Genomic DNA, 18,452 nt, shown 5'->3' on the forward strand with positions numbered 1-18,452 from the left:
TCGAAATTTTGACCCACATTCCTGCCGCTGTTTCAGATCCACTTGCCAGACTATACAACATTGTTCATTCTGTAATTTATGAAAATAAAATGGCAGAAGAAAACCCACAACAACCTATGGATCAGGAAGCCAGTAAGTATTTATAATTTTTGTAATAATGTATTGTGATTGTTAACATATTTTGGTAAAATAATAAAAATATATTATTATGTAAGTAAATATATATTGGATAGAAGATGCTTATTTTAATTTGCACGAAAATTTTGTAGCAAAACTGTTCATTCGTCTGCTTTTAGGAATACAAAGCGAACGTTTTTTTTTTAAGTATGCCATATTTATTAAGAAAACATTGTTGTAAACTAAACATAAAAAAGTTTTCGGATATTTATATTTATTATTATTTCATTTTTGCATAGATACGTCATCGGGTAGTGTGGAGCCCCCTCCGCCCAAAAATGACTTACAGGCCGCCTTACAAGGGCAATTAGACCATGTCCTGCAGGGCATAAATTATATGGCCGAGCGGCTAAAGGTATGTTACATCTTATTTATAAGTAATTTTTTAATATTCACATGGCTAGTGAACGATGTTACATTAAATAGTTTTTTTTGCGACGTTAGTTTTCGATAATATAATTACTTATTATATTAATTAAGTTTTATTTATCAGCTATTTAATTTCGTCAAAAATTTATGTCTTGAATATCAGATTTGTTTTATATGATTCGCAGGAATCAGGGTATGCTTTATAGTTTCATCCTAGAATTAGATTTAAGTAGTTATTATTTAGCTCATCATACAAAATAAATGCACTTGGATTTAGTTTTTAATAAAGGAATGATTTCATTTCGTAATCAGTGCAAGAATATTTATTCTCACTTTTGTTTTTGTAAAAAAAAAGCTTTATTTCTCCAAGGAAATATATGATTTTATAGTAGTATAACTAATTAATGATGTAGTAAGTATAAGCGTTAGCTTATATAAGTATATTCTACCAAAATAAACTATAGACTTGGTGCATTTATCATCTAATTAAATTATATATTTTACTACATCACAGAATTAAATAATTGCATATTCTTTCGTAATTTGCTTTATATTAAAATTATCTCTAAATTATTATCTCTATATAATTGTATTTGTTGACATTTAAATTGTCTAAAATGTTTAATATTTCTTTTAAAATACGATATGAGTGAGCCTGGGCGCTATCTAAAACTATCCTGTTTTTACTTTTATACCATCATCACCAACAATTATGTTTTAAATCATTAAATAAGGTATATATATCTGAATATAAAAAGCTAAACATTTCATACAACTGTGAATGATAAATAAATTGATTTAAAATTAAAATAGCATAGTCATAGAAAGAGTATCGTATATAATATGTGCGAATTTTAAAATTCTGATAAAATTTTGCTTATTTCGCCCTCGTACTCCTTGTTATAGAATATGCTTTTCGCTCAATTTCAATGTACTGGAACGTATTATTCTTATCGATGTAAGCGTTAATACTTCGACAAAAATACAGTGCTTCATCTTGATAAGGTTTTTTATCACAGCAATGAAATCTTCAAAAAAAAATCTTTTGGATCGTTTTCTATCTACGTCTAATGCATTATTTAAAATAACTATTACATGATTTCATTAAAAATAACTAATGATTCTATTATTCAGTTTTTAGAAGAAAAACAAAATGAAGCGTGTAAAGAGAGGGAGGAAGAAAAAAAAAGAAAAGAAGAGGAAGAGCGGAGGGAAATTCAAAGGAGAGAGGGTTAGTTGGATATTTTAATCTTTGTGGACAATACTCTTGGAGAAAAAAACTATTCGATTTTTTCTACATTTTATGAAACATATGAAGGTGAATCACGATCGATGCAAAGTTAAACGTTTACGAATAAGGGAACATCAGACTTCTTTGAAAATTTGACAACATCGATAAGGGATTGGGATGGGATCTAACGAGCTAAAATGTTTTGAGATGAATAATTATATTGGAAAGAAATATCTATAAAAATGACATTTTGGTAAATTCAGTCACTCTTTTAGGCTTATTGTTAAATATAATTAGCGATTTTTTTAAGCCATGTGCGATAAATACATAATATTGTAATGAAATTTAGGAACACATCAGAGACTATAAAAGAAAATATTATGCTAAACGTAAGTAGAACCCTGAATAAATCTCACTAATCAACTTTTAACTACAAAATACGAATAAAATACTTCAAAAACTAGAAGAATAATTTACGTATTTACATTTTCATAATAATATATTAAAGTTCATTTTTTATAATTTTTTTTATTTCCGAAACTTTATAGCATTTTTCGTATATGGCGATGAAATCAAATGAAAATCGTTAAAGATTGGCATAGGACAACACCAGAAAAAAACACACAAACTCAAATAGGTTAGCATATACAGGGTGATTTATTTACAACACCAAACATGATGTTACCTTTTAGTATGAGCAGCAACGTCGCATCGCTAAAAATAATATTTTCGCTTGTTATATGTTGTTAAATTTTCTAAAAAATGCAATGTTCCTTATTCCGTTAATGTTTCAACTTCAGCATCGATCGTGATATATTCTGTATAGATTGAATACACTTATATTTTTAATTTTATTTTCTTTATAGAACAAAGAATCCAGGGGGGCCGCGCCCGAATATTTAGGGGGCGCATAGGGAGGGGGCCATATGAGGGCCCTTCCGATAGAGAAGAAAGGGCTGAACCGAGAGGAGGGTGGAGGGGCCGGGGAGGAAGGAGGGGCAGTAGGGGAGGCCCAAAAAATTATTATATTTATTTTTAAATATTTTTTAAGTTTTAATCATAAAATTAGTATAATTAATAAATTAATATATCATAAAAATTGAATAATTAAACGTTTTATTTCAAATGCATATATTTATACGTCTATACTACATACATGTGTTATATTTTGGAACATTTTTTGGTCTACGTTCTCCCGGAGAAACTGTACCGTGAGCTCAATTATTGTACAGTAGGCGCTCTCAGTAAAAAACGGTCTTCAGTCAATAAGCCAAGTGAAATGGTCTGTAATGAAAAAAATCTCCTTTAAAATATTCTCCATGTTTAATTTTATTATTTCTTATTTACCCTTCTCTATCTTATATTTTTATGAATTTAATTCTGTTTGCGGTTCTCGAATCTCTTGTAGACGTGTGTTCGGGACAGTATTATTTTCCCCTAATTTCATAATTAGTTTAAGTGTAGTGGCAACAGCGCTCATCTGTCAATCTATTTATAATTACGCGCTGTTATTTCACTTATGTCTAGAGGCTGACCCACTATTCGGAGCGGTGTACTGTGAGTTGCCTATAAAACATAATAGACTGACAGCTTTCATATTGTATTGTGGGTTGCTTCTCTTATTTTCTGCTGTACATAACCTCAGATAATCTGATAGAATTATTTCTCCGAACACCAAAAATAATAATATTATAAGTATAAAAAATGTTTAGGTTCAATTCGAATCATTGAAACAGTTGATTGAACATAAAAAATCGCATCGTGGAATAATAATTATTCAGTGCTCTTTGTGTAAATTTAAATAAGGATTTTGAGGTAAGTTTTTGACATTATTTTATAAGCTAGCTTATATTTATTTTAATTGCAGCAGTGGAAGACAAATAAATACGAAAAAAGAGACAGTTTCCTTATTTCGATAGTTACAGACGGAGATTTTAGGTGCAATAATGAGTTTTGAGGTAAGTTTTTGTTATTATTTAATAAGTTAGCTCATATTTATTTTAATTGCAGCAGTGGAAGACAAATAAATATGGAAAAAGAGACAGCTTCCTTATTTCGATAGTTACAGATTTGAAAGGTGCAATATATAAGTCTTGATAGTATAGGGGAGATTATTAGTATGTATTTATTAATATAATATAAATAAACAAATTATATTAAATTGTGTTTTTTATTATGTTTAATAATTAAAATATAAATTAATTATTTGGCTGTTTGATATTATGCCAATTTGATTAAAAAATGAAATAAAACCACAATCGTATAAAAAGCTTCGCGCATTTTATTCGAATATTTATTTATATAGTTAAACTTTCCGTACTTTAAAAAGCCTACAAGTTTAAATAATAATAATGATAACAAATTAAATTTTGAAATTTGCTTAATCAATTAAGCAAATTTATCGCCAGAGTGTTCCATTCTTCGTTTGTAGGTTTAGACAGCGGTACTTTCTTTTTGTTTTTTTTCTTTGTGCTAAACAGCCTTCTCTGTTTTACGATTTTTGAATGACTTGGTGTTGCATCTTTCAATTTAAAATTACTGATGGACTGTTGGTTGATTGCTGCCAAAGTTGGTTCAATTGGATTAACCAATGTTTCCAAAGCTTTCCATTGTTCTTCTGTTTTAATGCCATTAACCATAACATACAAGTGTCGCAACATCTCTTCCTTTCTTACAGTTAATGTTTTGCCTTTTAAAGATGATTGATTGTCAAGTTCTTCAAAAAGAGTTTTTGATTCAACTGCTCTTTCATCACAAACAATTTTCATTTCTTTTTCTATAAAAATATAACTCATATTAAAAAAAATGACAAAAATAGAACTATATACTTGAATTAAATCAATTTTCATGCAAAATATTATATATTATTAGTAATTAGTATATTTAAAAATAAGGATAGAATAAAACACGAGATAAAATATTATTAAATATGCAAATACCATCACCCAAAACCAAATGCATGCATATTACTTTAAATATAACAAGTTAAATTACCAATTTTGCAATTATAGGTAACTGTAAATTTTAAAAACAAATAATTCATTTACCCCACTTGGTAAGAAAAAGGTATACATTAAATTTATTTAATAAAATAAAAGGTTTGGGTGCTTTATTCATGCAAAAAAAATGTAGTTAAAAATCTCCTTAATTATATAAATAATACATAGCAGGCTAAAACAAATAAAACCATACACCAACCCAAAAACGAAAGTACATATTCCAAATAAATTTACCTCTGATATACAGGGTCGACATTTTTTAATGGCTTGTCATGCATTGTGATGGTACAATTTCCTAAACAGTCTTATACATTTTTACCCATGATAATATTTTCATAAAAATGTATTTAAAAAATTAAAAGGTTTGCAATTAAAAAAAGATAATAATAATTTATACTGTAGAAAATAAAATATTATGTATTTACCATCCTCTGACGATCCCTGTGAAACATGTGTTTCAGACTATTCAAGTTGCCTAAACCTACAAAGTAAGTGAATGTGCTTGCACATATTCCATGCAATTGCAGAATCAAGGCAGCTGCATGAATATTTGTGAATACATACTTTGCAATCTGTACAAATAATTTGACAATCACAATGAATGTCATTTTTATTGATGCTGTACATTTCAGCTTTTGAAGAGGATGCAAGTTGCCAAGTGTCTTCAAAGCTTGTAATTAGAGATATGTCTAAATCTAAACTAGTTTTATGCCTTTTCCGGAGCTGTATAATTTTAGAGGAAAGTTTACCTTTGTTTAGGATAATTAATCGGTCAAATAATTTGTCTCGTATGAATTTCATAAGGGCATTTACAGCTTTATCAAGCCTTTTAACATTTCTCCCACAAAAATAAATATACTTAATGGTACGATGCATTCTTTCAATGTGCATGTTTGTGTTTAATCCTGAATGCATTCTATAACAGTATGCCCAGGACATAGCTTTACTTGCATAACTTGACTTGAAATAAAGACCAAAATTTGAAGTACTTGGATCATCAAGAGTGTTTCTTAAAAAACTGTTTAGCATTTGTTCAAAGGCAGAGGGATCTGTTTCTTGGAGAAGAACTCTTAAATTTTTATAGACCAATTCCTGAAAAAAATAATATTTTTAAAAGTACACAGTCATCTATAAAATAGTAACTACCTGCTTTTCTTTGGTGTTGATCAAATTAAGGTTCTTCCTCCAGGCGCGATCAACATGCCATGTGCAATATAAGCTAACAAATGAATTGATAATATTATTATAACATAAAAAAGACAGTTAAACATACCGGAATTATGTCCCAGACATTGCTTTTGACCAAGCATTGTAATACATATCGGCCATGTCAGACATGAATACCTTTGCCTCAATAAGCCCACTTTCTTTCTTTACACAATTGAAGAATAAAGTCATTATGGTTTCATCACTTCTGCTCGAGATGCAAAAACAACAGGGAAATCCTTGACGCAAGTCATCAAGGACTAACAGTGTGTGAAGCTCAAATTGATAACTGTTAACACCATGAGTTTCATCAACACAAATACAACCATTTGCAAACTTCTTAAATGTACTTAGTTGACCACTATTCATGATTATTAAAATAAAATCATCACTACACAACCGAGGGTACTCATCTATGGTAACATCTTGAGGCTTGTAGAATAAAACACAGGTATCTGTCATTTCATTGACCCAAGATTCTAAACTAATTGCACCATTTTTGTGCCTTACTATTTTTTGTTGATCTAAGGTTAAAACTCGCTTCAATATTGTAAAGGTCTTTTTTTGTTAAAAGATGCTTCCTTTGTAAGTTGTCTGATTCTGTAATCCTATCCCTTACTTCATCCAAAACAGCTTCAAATGGAATTTTTGTGGCTAATTTTGTAGCAATGGCATGTCTTTCCATAGATGACAGAAATAGGTGCCCAATTGTATTTTGGTGACCCACATGAGTTTTTATAAAATTAACCACATATTTTCCATCACTGTGGGTAACTTTTATCATGGCAGGGCAGAACCCATTAATTTTATTGCTACCTTGTGTTTTGAGATGTCTTTGGCCCTTACTTTTTGAAGTAAAAAATCCAGATCGATGGCATATGTAATTTATTACTCCTGTCTTCATTCCTTTTTCTTTAACGAAACTAGCTGTTGTCTCATTTTCGGTTTTATTCTTCCACAACATAAACTCATCATGATTTGACAATTGAATTGTGTCACACTGTATAGGAATACTATGAAATGTCTCATAATGTTTAACAAAGTCCCTTTTTAAGCTGGCATTGAAGTTACACAATGGATATTTTTGTTTTGCCTTTTGAGCTTCAGCAGGCACATTTAAAGAGACTGGAACATTTGAGTGCACATTTTTCACATGAAAGTTTAAATTTGGCTTGTAACTAAATTGTCTATTACAATATGTACACTTATAAACATCCCCTTGAAGCACTTTTAAAGGCGCAATTAAATTTAATTTTTCCGGATGGCTACTTTTTACATGTCTTCTTAATTCATTAACACGTTTATATATTTTTCCGCACTCGAGACAACTCCTGCTTTCTGTACCGGACATTTTCGCGAAAAAAAAACATACAAGTCATGAAACAAATTTTTTTGAGGTTAGAATAGAAATAGATAATCATCTGTCACTTTATCATGTTTTATATGCAACCCACAGTACACCGCTCCGAATAGTGGGTCAGCCTCTAGACATAAGCACAGTATAAAGAACAAGACAGTAGGTTCACTCTCTTGCGGCCGTTTGAAGTGGGGACTTCTAAACAGTGCCGACTTTTTTTACGCGGTCGTAAATCATTATTTAGTTTCGGCGGCAATCCTTTACGATACGGGGGGTGTTTGAAACATTTTTAATAAGGAATATTTTCGTACATCGCGGCGGGCAGCGTGTAATATATGGAATTTTTTGAAATTAAAGGCACTTTGTATTATTGTTAAAATGAAATTGAAAGAATATTATTAAGTATCTCTTTTGAACAAATAACTGTAAGAAAAACACTTGGTAGATAGCTTTAAAATTAAGTTTATTAGAATGTACACAATTAAATCTTAGCTTTATGTTCCTTTCATGCTCTTTTCTCAACTGACCAAGAAACTACCTACCTAATATTACATACACTTAATTAATAATAACTTCGTTAATATAGCCATTTTTTAAATATTTAATTAAATTTACATAATAATGTGATAACAACACTCAGCATATGGAACTCGGTAACAGTGAAATATAAAAAGGCAGTTAAATAAAAAACTTATTAAATGCCTAATTATTTGCTTTTGAAATAGGGGATGAAAGAACAAACCACTAAAATTAAAATAAAACGAAAATAGGTGTTTTACAACCTAGAATTCATATAAATATGCAAAATAAATATAGTTTTACATTGGGGATTATAGTACACATCAATATTTTGAAACTTAAACCCTTAAAAACCACCCTTAATGACGAAAAAAATGCAGTTTTAGTATGGTTAGACGGTATAAGTGGCTAAAATTTATATCATTTAAATGATTGCAATGCAACTAATAATAAATCGGATAGCTTTCACTATTAAAAACCACCACTAATAACAGAATATTACCAAAAATTTTGCATTTTTTTAGATTAAAATCACGATTTAAAAAAAATATGTACTCTAAATCGCTGATATTTTTTGAACATATTATTGGTACCTATATGTATATAGTCCATTGTAGAAGGCTACGCTTTAATTTTTGAAATAAATACATAATTTTTTATGATAAATTTTTTTAAAACTGCAATTATTTTTATTTTATTCCTAACTTTTTTAATTTTTATGCTAATGACTTACAATCAAGTTTATTTTTAAAGTTTTTGATAGTACATACTTGAAAAAACGTGCTAGATATTTGTCTAAGAAACGTGATTTTTGAAAATTATTTCAAGTTATTATTTTACGTCATTATATTTTGTTATCTAAAAAAAGGGGTTATGTTTACACAGTTGTATCTCGGCGCCTATAGAGCCATATTGGCTTTATAGAGCCTATAAAGCCAATCTTTTATTTTTAAACCAACTTTTGTTTATTAGATTTTTTTGTAAGATCTCAATTTTCCGAGATATTTAAGATATACTGAAGAAAAGCGTGTATTTTTTTCTGTGAACTAATCCATTTTTATTTAAAAAAAAATGTATATCCTCTTTCACTTCTGCAGCCATCTACGCAACATATCGCCGGCATTTTTAAAGTACAAAATTTCCGCCCAACGCTATTATAGTTCTAATATTGAAGACGCCCCTGTATAACGCAGTCGCCACCGGGCAGCAAAAAAGAGTAGCATCAGAAAGCGAGTGAGACAGGCAACATTTTGGGCGGCGCTTAGAGTGATCCTTCTATTCTAGTTTATGTTCGGTGACATAAGTGTTATTTCCCCGCTCCCCGGACAATAAGTTAGTCGTCTATTGTCATCGATTCGGTAACGATTAAGTAACGTCGCGCGGCCGCCGTGTTTTGGCCCTCTGTAATCATGCGATTACTCATGTAAATTTTAAGTTTAATGTTTGTTAAATACTCCCAATAACTGTGTAAGAAGTGTTTATTTGTTTTCTTTATCATTTATAACTCAAGTATGAATAAATTACGTTCTGAGTTCGAGCAATTCGTAGTTTATCATTTGCCCTGTATCCGAGTATTTTAAGTGGATAAAGCAGCTAAGACGGGTAGTTTTAGTTGGCCCCCACAACGTGAGTTCCTTGGGACCGGTGAACAACGACTTAGTAGGACACGACCCTTGGTATGGTGTTGGCTTCAGATAACTCGTTGTTCTTACTCGAATCGCCAAGAAAGTTGCATGTTAGTTAAGAAAGGATAGTTTTAGATTACTTCATTTTACTACTTTACAAGTACTTACTATTAATGGTATCTTACCAAATCCATCTACCCTCGAATGTGTAATTATTTTCTTATTCCTGTGCATTAAATCCTGTCGCTGTCGTCGGATGAATCCTCTTGCCCATTTTTGAGTCCTTTGAATGTTTTTCCTTTAAATTATAATATATTTGGTAGCAAGTGGTTGATCATGATGTAAATGGTTCCTAAATAAAAGGTTATGAGACTATGATGAGCAACGTATTGTTTCGTCCTCATTATGGACTCATCAGTATTGCATATCCAAGAAATGATTAATTTTTCGAAAGCAATAGACAAATGTTGCTGCGGGGCCAACTAGTCAACATTTGCCAAAATATATTTTTATTTGTTGAAATAAAAATATATTTTAATTCTTTCTTTAGAGAGATATTAAAAATAACAAGAGTATGCCTTTATTAATAATATCACGATGAAATGTCTTAACTAATAATACTCAATTTGTTAATACTCTTAGTGCCAATTTTTTTCTAAGGTTTCTCATTTTAGGATTTATAGGACAAATTAATAATATTATTAGATTGGTCAACTTGAAAAAAATTCCTACATAATTATGAACGTAATTGTATAAAAAATAAAACCGGCAATTTCCAGTAATTTTTGTACTGTTTTGGGGCTTTTAGTACCTTTTATTTTAGCGTTTTTTTTAGCTATTTGTGTAGGTACTCATTTATGTATTAGCCTTTGTACTATACGTGAATTCTGCCGATTATTATTATAATTGTTTTATAATTTGTTGACCATTATATGTATAATATTATTTTTTTTTGTTAATTGCTCAAGTATTAACATTCAATTCTGTTTTTAAGTATTTTTCTATATTTTTTTTTGCCCCTTAGATAATACAATATAATAAGAATACCAACATTTAAGATTAAACAGACTGCAAAATTATAAGATAAGTATGCTCATATATTAGACATAAATATCCTTAATAACATTGACCAAACGGCCAAAAATAAAATTAGTATTTAATGTACCTGATTGTATTATTGTTTTAGCGCAACATAACTTAAACATTGTTTAGCAGCTTATAGTGTGTTTGGGCTTTTTGTACTTTAGCATTTTTAGCTGTTTGAGTACTTTTGTTTGAGCCTTTTATTTACTTAAGTTGCTATTAATGTCAAGTGGTACTGCATAATGTGAAGCTATAAGACAATCATAGTTTATCATTATAGCAAATTATGATAACTTTAATTATGATGTTAAAAGTATTGTTGGCCAGTCATGTATTTAAACGTAAATGTTATTAATATTTTAGAAACTAAAATTGAAAATTCCTATACTAATACTTCATACATTTATAAAAATGAGTTAAGACGTAATAAAATAGTGAAAAAAAAAAGAAATATTTTCCTACAATTTTTTCTTGCCCTTCAAATAATGTAATTTGTTGTTTTCTTTTCTAAGATTTCAGATTAAATATATTGCAAAAATATAAAATCATTAAACTTGTCTATTCATAGTAGGCATTAAAATCTTTAATGACATTGACCAACCAGACAAAAATAAAATTAGTATTTAATGTACCTGATTGGATTATTGTTTTAGCACAACATAACTTGGGCATTTCTTAGCAGCTTATAGTGCGATTGGGCTTTTGGTACTTTAGCATTTTTAGCTGTTTTAGTACTTGTTTAAGCCTTTTATTTTCTAAAGTTGCTATTAATGTCAAGTGGTACTGTAGCTAAAGCTATAAGACAATTATAGTTTATAAGTATCAAAGCAAATTATGATAAATTCAATGAATTATGATGTTAAAAGTACTTGTTGGTCATATGTAAATTTAAATGTAAACTTCATTTCCATTTTATAGACTTAAATAGGATTGAAAATACCAATACTAATATTGAATACATTTAAAAGATTAATAAAAATTACTTAAAATGTGATAAAACAGTAAAACAGAAATATTTGCCTACAATTTTTTTGCCCTTTAAAAAATATAATTTACTATGTTTTCTTTAACATTTCAAATTAAACATATTGCAAAATTATAAGACCATTAGGCCTACCGCACACTGGCAACTTTAGATAGGCAACTTATTAATCATAAAAATAGAACACAATAATATTTATGATCTGCCGCACACAGGTGATTATTTAGTTGCGGCAACTAAAAAATTCCAACCTGTTGGATTCTTTGAGAGACGAAACAGTTGCTGATAAAATAGAACAAGCTTGTTTTAAACGGGATCGCGCTCACTGGTGATTTGCTTTGAAAAAAGTTGCTTTGCAGTTAATATTTGTCGATAAGCCGGCAAATTACAACAAAAATGGCTGCTATAGATGTTGAATTGTTTATTACTGAAGTAGAAAAACGACGATGTTTATCAAGTCACAGATTCAACATACCTACAGAATTATTCAAGCATATACAGGGTGTTTTTAAATTTGGGGTTTACATTTTAACACTATATAGAATGTAAGAAAATAAAAACTTTTATAAGAATAAAATTTTGTCCAAAAAGGTCTTGATTCTGAGATACAGGGTGTAAAAATTTTTCATTTTGCTAGGAGACTAAGCAATTTAGGTCATCTCTCTATAGGAACTTTTGTTCTTATTTTGACCTACAAAATGTCGTTTTTAAAGCACAAATTATAAAAGTTTTTTTTTTAACAATCGATTTCTCGGTTATGAATGAAAAAACATGTTAAATAAAAATGGCCTAAAAAATTACAAATTTTTGTTCTGCCAAATAATAAAAATATTCATTGCATTTAAATAAAAAATAAAGTTTTTTATAATCACATTTTTTATCATCGAAATTGCTTTCCTCCAAAATACAGTGTGTTTAAATTAGCAAAATGTAAAACGTGAAGACCCTGTATCTCAGAAACAAGACAATTTAAGACAAAATTTTATTCTTATAAAAGTTCTTATTTTCTTGCGTTCTATATACTTAGTGTTAAAAGAAAAACCTCAACTTAAAAAACACCCTGTATATTCACAAAAGACCAGAACATAAATTTTTAAATCTTATCATATTGCCAAGGAACAGACCCTTGAGGAGAAATAAAGTAATTTGCAATATAATCTCTAACTGTATACCCTTCATTGTTGCTCCTTAGTCCAAGAGCAGGAATATCTTCCAATGGACATTCATAAAAGGTGTCTTCAAAATTTAGTCCATCAAGTTTTCTCACATAATTGTGTAAAATACAGCATGCTTTTGTAATGGAGTCGCTAAATTCAACTTGGGTATCTAGAGGCCTGTGGAGTATACGCCACTTGTTGGCTAAAATTCCAAATGTACATTCTATCATTCTACGTGCCCTCGAAAGTCTATAATTAAAGATTCGTTGTTTTACGGTTAAATTTCTGCTTGGATATGGCCTCAAAACGAATTTTGAGAGAGCAAAAGCTTCATCTCCCACGAGCACAAACGGCATAGCTTTTCCATTTTCATCATTAGGAAGATTTTTTTCATTCGGAATATTTAATTCCTTCTTGTCAAGCAAGTGCGAAAATGCCGATTGTTTAAATATGTTGGAATCACTTGTCGATCCATAAGATCCTACTTCAACATATATAAAATTATAATTGGAATCTGCAATGCCTAGAAGAACAGTAGAAAAGAAAGATTTATAGTTAAAAAATTCGGACCCAGATTTATCAGGTCTTTTTATTCTAATATGTTTCCCGTCTACTGCTCCGATGCAATTGGGAAATTGTGTTTTCTCATTAAACTCATTGGAAACTCTTATCCAGTCATCATGATCCGGTTTTGGCATATAGAGTGGCACCAAACATTCCCAAAGTTTCTCACATGTGTCTTTTACAATTTTTCGTATCGTTGTAATTCCAAGTAAATATTCATAATGTAGTGATGCAAAGCTATTTCCCGTTGCTAAATACCTAAAAAAAAAATTGTCTAATATACATCATGTTTTATACATCATATCATATACATAATGTTTTTTTAGGAAACGAGTTACAAAAAAGATGGAAAAATCTTAGGACATGTTTTAAAAGAGAGTACGATGTTCAAAAGAATATTGCCTCTGGTTCTGGGGCTAAAAGGAGAAGGAAATATCTTTACTTTTACTACAGCTTTTATTTCTGCGGGATTCTATAGAAAGCAGAATTAGTTACAACAGTCTCGAACACGGTACTGATGATGTGGAAGATAACACAGAAACCAGAGAGGAAGAATCAGAAGCTAGTGAAGCTACGCAACTTCGTACTGGTGCCAAGACTGACCATTCTAGAAAGAAAATTTACCAAAACTCATCAGAAAACATATTATATTCCACCATTGTTTTCTCCGAACTCCACAGGTGGGGGACAGCAATGCGTGAAAAATATTCCTTCAGATGCCGACTATACAGATTCCCAACACGATTCTCAGCCACTGCCGGGGCCCTCTAATCGAATTGAAGATGGGTATTCTCCAAAGTTCATAGATGGAAGACGTCAATGGGTTGAAAATATTCCTTCTCCAGATACCGGCTACACAGTATCGCAACACCCTTCTCAGCTACTGCCGGGGTCCTCTAATCGATTTGAAGATGGGTATTCTCCAAACTTCATAGATGGAAGACGTCAATGGGTACAAAATCTTCCTTCTCCAGATACCGGCTACACAGAGTCCGAACACCATCCTCCGTCACTGCCAAGGACCTCCAACCAAACTGAAGATAGATATTAGGCAATGTAAAATGTTTCAATTTTTTTTCAATTTTTTTAATCTGTTAAACATGAATTCCATTTACGTTATGAAACCAAAATATTTTAAGTTTTTTATTATGTTTGTAAAGTTGACGTATGTATGTAGCTGTCTAAGAATAAAACAGTTATCTAATAAATATGTAATATTTATTAACCCAATATGCAATATCTCGATATGAACGACAAATAATATAAATAATACAAAATTACTCTGTATTTTGGTAGGGTATACCTCTTCTTACTACCTCCAACTGCCATGGTACCGCGCCTGTAGTGTTTAAATAATTACAGAATGTATTTCTTACACCTATAGCTACTTCACTTGAATTCCCACCCAAACGACGGAGTCCCCTTAGTGGAAGTTGCTGTGAAGTAGAGATTTGTTCTTCATATACAGGCAGGCCCGATTTATTCTCAGATTCGTCATCTCGTAAGTAATTATGTAAGATACATGCGGCCAAAATAATTTTATCAGCGTTTTCAGGATTCACTTGAGGTCTACCATACAAGATTCTGAATTTTTGAATCAGGATGCCAAATGCATTTTCAACCACACGTCGAGCCCTTGACAGTCTATAGTTAAATATTTTTTGGTTTTCATTATCTCGTGCTGTGCTTCCTGGATAAGGTCTTAATAGATTTTCTTTTAAAGGAAAAACTTCATCTCCTAATATCACGAATGGCACAATATCATCTGAATTAGGTAATGTTCTTGGTCCCGGAACATGAAGATTACTTTTTTCCAATGCTTGTCCTAGATTTGATTTTGAAAATATACCTCCATCACTCGATTTACCATAACCTCCAACATCAACAACAATGAATTTATAATTAGCGTCTACAAGTGCCATGAGAACAACAGAGAATGTCTTTTTGTAGTTGTAGAATAGAGATCCGCTATTTTTGGGAGCCTGGATTTGAACGTGCTTACCGTCAACTGCACCAATGCAGTTGGGAAACTGCCACATTGTCCAGAAGTCATCAGCTATTTTTTTCCAACGATCTTCTGTTGGCTCAGGCATTTCTGTTCTTGACAGAACTCTCCATATTGCATCACAAGTGGAAACTACAATTGATTGTACTATTGAAGGGGCAATTCTATAGCTCATTCCTAGACGGTACTGGGAAGTACCTGATGCTAAGTAACTGAAAATATAATAATTGTTTAAATACTTGTTATGTGTATTAATAATGAACAACATACCTCAAAGTTAATGCTAATCTTTCCTCTGCGGATATAGATCTTCTCCACTTTGTGTTCTGTTTTTGTATGTCTGGTTTTACAAGCTTCAGCAGATTGTCAAATTTCAAGAATGTCATGCGAAAGTATCGAACAAATTGTTCTGGATCATCTTTGAGTCAAGCAAATGCTGTGTGAAATTCTCCTTCTTCCTCCCGAGCTCTCCATAAACGATTAATCCAAATCTTTTTTTTCACTTTTTCCGTTAATACTAGATACGCTCCGCATGCTATAACTACGTCCTCCTCTCTTCGATCCATGATACAAACTAACTGTAACACGTAATAACATGAATAGTGTGAATATGCACAACACAGCACAGTCGGTGCACGGTTACGACACAGTCGACGCACAGTACCGTATGTGTGAATTGGCCTTAATGCGACCCAGAAAAGGTCGTCCAACCAGGACCGTCGTCGACCGTCCACCGTCGCCCGTCCAGCCCCGAGACACAGTCGATAGACGATGAGGTTAGTTTAGTAGGACGTTTGTCAAAATTTTTGGAAAAATGGAAAAAATATTTTATCCTGGATATCAAGTTTAAAAATTCCCTTTTTAACTAAGCCCCGACAATGCTTAAGGCCTTCCAAGAGGCAGTGGACAGACTCGGAAAAAACTGCCTTAAGGGAGTCACTTGACGAATTGTTGGCTTCTGGTGCTATTAATAAAGTAGATCATTGTAGAGGAGAATATATCTCTAGTATATTTTTAGTGCCAAAACCTGACGGTTCTAAACGTTTAATTTTAAACTTAAAGTCTCTTAATAAATTTGTCTCTTTACAACATTTTAAGCTGGAAGACCAAAGAACGGTTTCCAACATTATTCATTTTTATCAAAATTTTTTCATGTCTACTCTAGATCTTAAAAATGCTTATTATTTAATTGCCATCTATTTATGTTTAACGGTGAATTATTTGAATATGATTGTATGCCATTTGGCCTTAATTGAGCCCCATTTATATTTACTAAATTAATGAAACCTGTTCTTTCTCACCTCAGAGGAAAAGGCTTACTTTCAGTATTTTTTCTTGATGATTTTTTGCTCTTGGGTAAAACATTCAAAGACTGTCAAGAAAATGTTTTAAAAACTGTCAATTCTCTTGAACATTTGGGTTTTGTTATTAATTATAATAAAATCCAATTAACCCCTTCTCAGGCATGTCGTTATCTGGGGTTTAATTATAATTCACTAAATATGACATTGTGTATACCAGATGACAAAAAGCCTCATCTTTTAAAATGTGTTAAATTTTTGCTAAGGTCCAAAACTTATAAAATTCGCACTTTTGTTCAAATTATTGGTAAATTAGTATCTGTATGTCCAGCTGTTCGTTTTGGCTGGATGTATACCAAGCTCCTAGAGCGAGAAAAGTTTTTAGCACTAAGGCGAGCAGATGGTAATTATGATATAGTCATAAATATATCCGCAGTGATTCATGAAGATTTAAAATGGTGGTTAACACATTTAGAAAACAGTTATTCTGTCAAATTAATTTTTTTCCATCTAGAAATTTTTTCAGATGCTTGTTTAACAGGTTGGGGCATTCACTATAACAATATAAAATCACATGGTTTCTGGTCATTAGAAGAAAAGAAAGAGCACATAATTTTTTTAGAATTGAAGGTTGCATTTTTTGGTCTCAAATGCTGTGCTAGTAATCATAATAATAAAAAACATTCTTCTGCGTATCGATAATACAACGGCCATTGCCTACATTAATCGAATGGGGGGGATTCAGTACCCTAAATTAAATTCCCTCTGTCGGGAAATTTTGCAATGGTGTGAAGAGAGGAATCTTGCTATCCATGCTTCTTACATCAATACTAAGGAGAATGTGATTGCAGATTCAGAATCTCGAAGGTTAGATTTCGAAACAGAATGGGAATTGAACGATAAATTTTACAAACAGGTAATTCTAAAATTTGGGCGACCAGACATAGACTTGTTTGCAACTCGCATCAATTCCAAATGTTCCCTGTTTGTTTCTTGGCACCCAGACCCTCATGCATTTGAGGTAGATGCCTTTACTCTTGACTGGAAAGATTTTAAATTTTATGCTTTCCCGCCATTTTCTTTAATTCTTAAAGTTTTGCAGAAAATTATTAAAGATAAAGCAGAGGGTATTGTAATTGTACCTTATTGGCCCACCCAGCCTTGGTACCCCGTTTTTATATCTCTTCTAAAGATACCTCCTGTTTATTTAAAACCTAACGAAGAATTACTTTTATGTTTTGATAGGTCTCGGTCGCACCCTCTTTGGAGGCAACAGGATACTTGTCCAGCAGGCCTTAGAAAAGAGGGGGACACCAAAGGCCGCGGTGGATGTTTGCCTGGCATCAATTACTTCTTCCACCATGAAACAGTATGACTCGGGCCTTAAACAATGGTACCCGTTCTGTCATTCCAGAAACAAGAACTGTTTTTCTGCCTCAACTGAAGTCTTTACAATTTTTGCAAGAGCAATACAGCAGGGGCTGTTCATAATGGAACACTAAATTCCTATCGTTTTGCTATAGCCCAAATTTAAGGACCCTCTTTAGCTGAAGACTTCCGTGTAAAAAGGTTTTTTAAAGGTGTCTTTCATTTAAGACCCAGTTTACCTAAATATGTTAATACTTGGGATCCTTTGCAGGTTTTAAATTATCTAAGTCTTTAATAAATTAAGTTGTTTCTATGGAACTAATATCAAGTAAATTGGCCATGTTGTTGGCCCTCACTTCTGGCCAGAGAATTCAGACCCTCTCAGTAATAGAATGTCAAGATATAAAATCTTCCTCCCAGGGGGTCAAATATTCATTCGTAACCGAATAAAAACTTCTGGGCCAAGTAGAAAATAACCCACCATTTCTTTACCTTTTTATGAACAAGAT

The 18,452-nt window shown here is 31.5% G+C and overlaps 1 protein-coding gene across 1 annotated transcript; it reads left to right on the top strand.

The window, feature by feature from the left end:
• LOC126747057 (uncharacterized) lies at nt 1-18,077 on the top strand. Its single transcript, XM_050455550.1, has 5 exons — nt 1-132; nt 417-532; nt 1,681-1,777; nt 2,644-2,778; nt 17,821-18,077. The coding sequence occupies exons 1-5, from the start codon at nt 90-92 to the stop codon at nt 18,075-18,077; spliced, it is 648 nt and encodes a 215-aa protein (XP_050311507.1). The 5' UTR covers nt 1-89.
• The last annotated feature ends 375 nt before the right edge of the window (nt 18,078-18,452 follow it).

Source organism: Anthonomus grandis, chromosome 18, assembly GCF_022605725.1.
Source record: "Anthonomus grandis grandis chromosome 18, icAntGran1.3, whole genome shotgun sequence".
In the NCBI taxonomy this organism is placed as follows: Eukaryota; Metazoa; Arthropoda; class Insecta; order Coleoptera; family Curculionidae; genus Anthonomus; species Anthonomus grandis.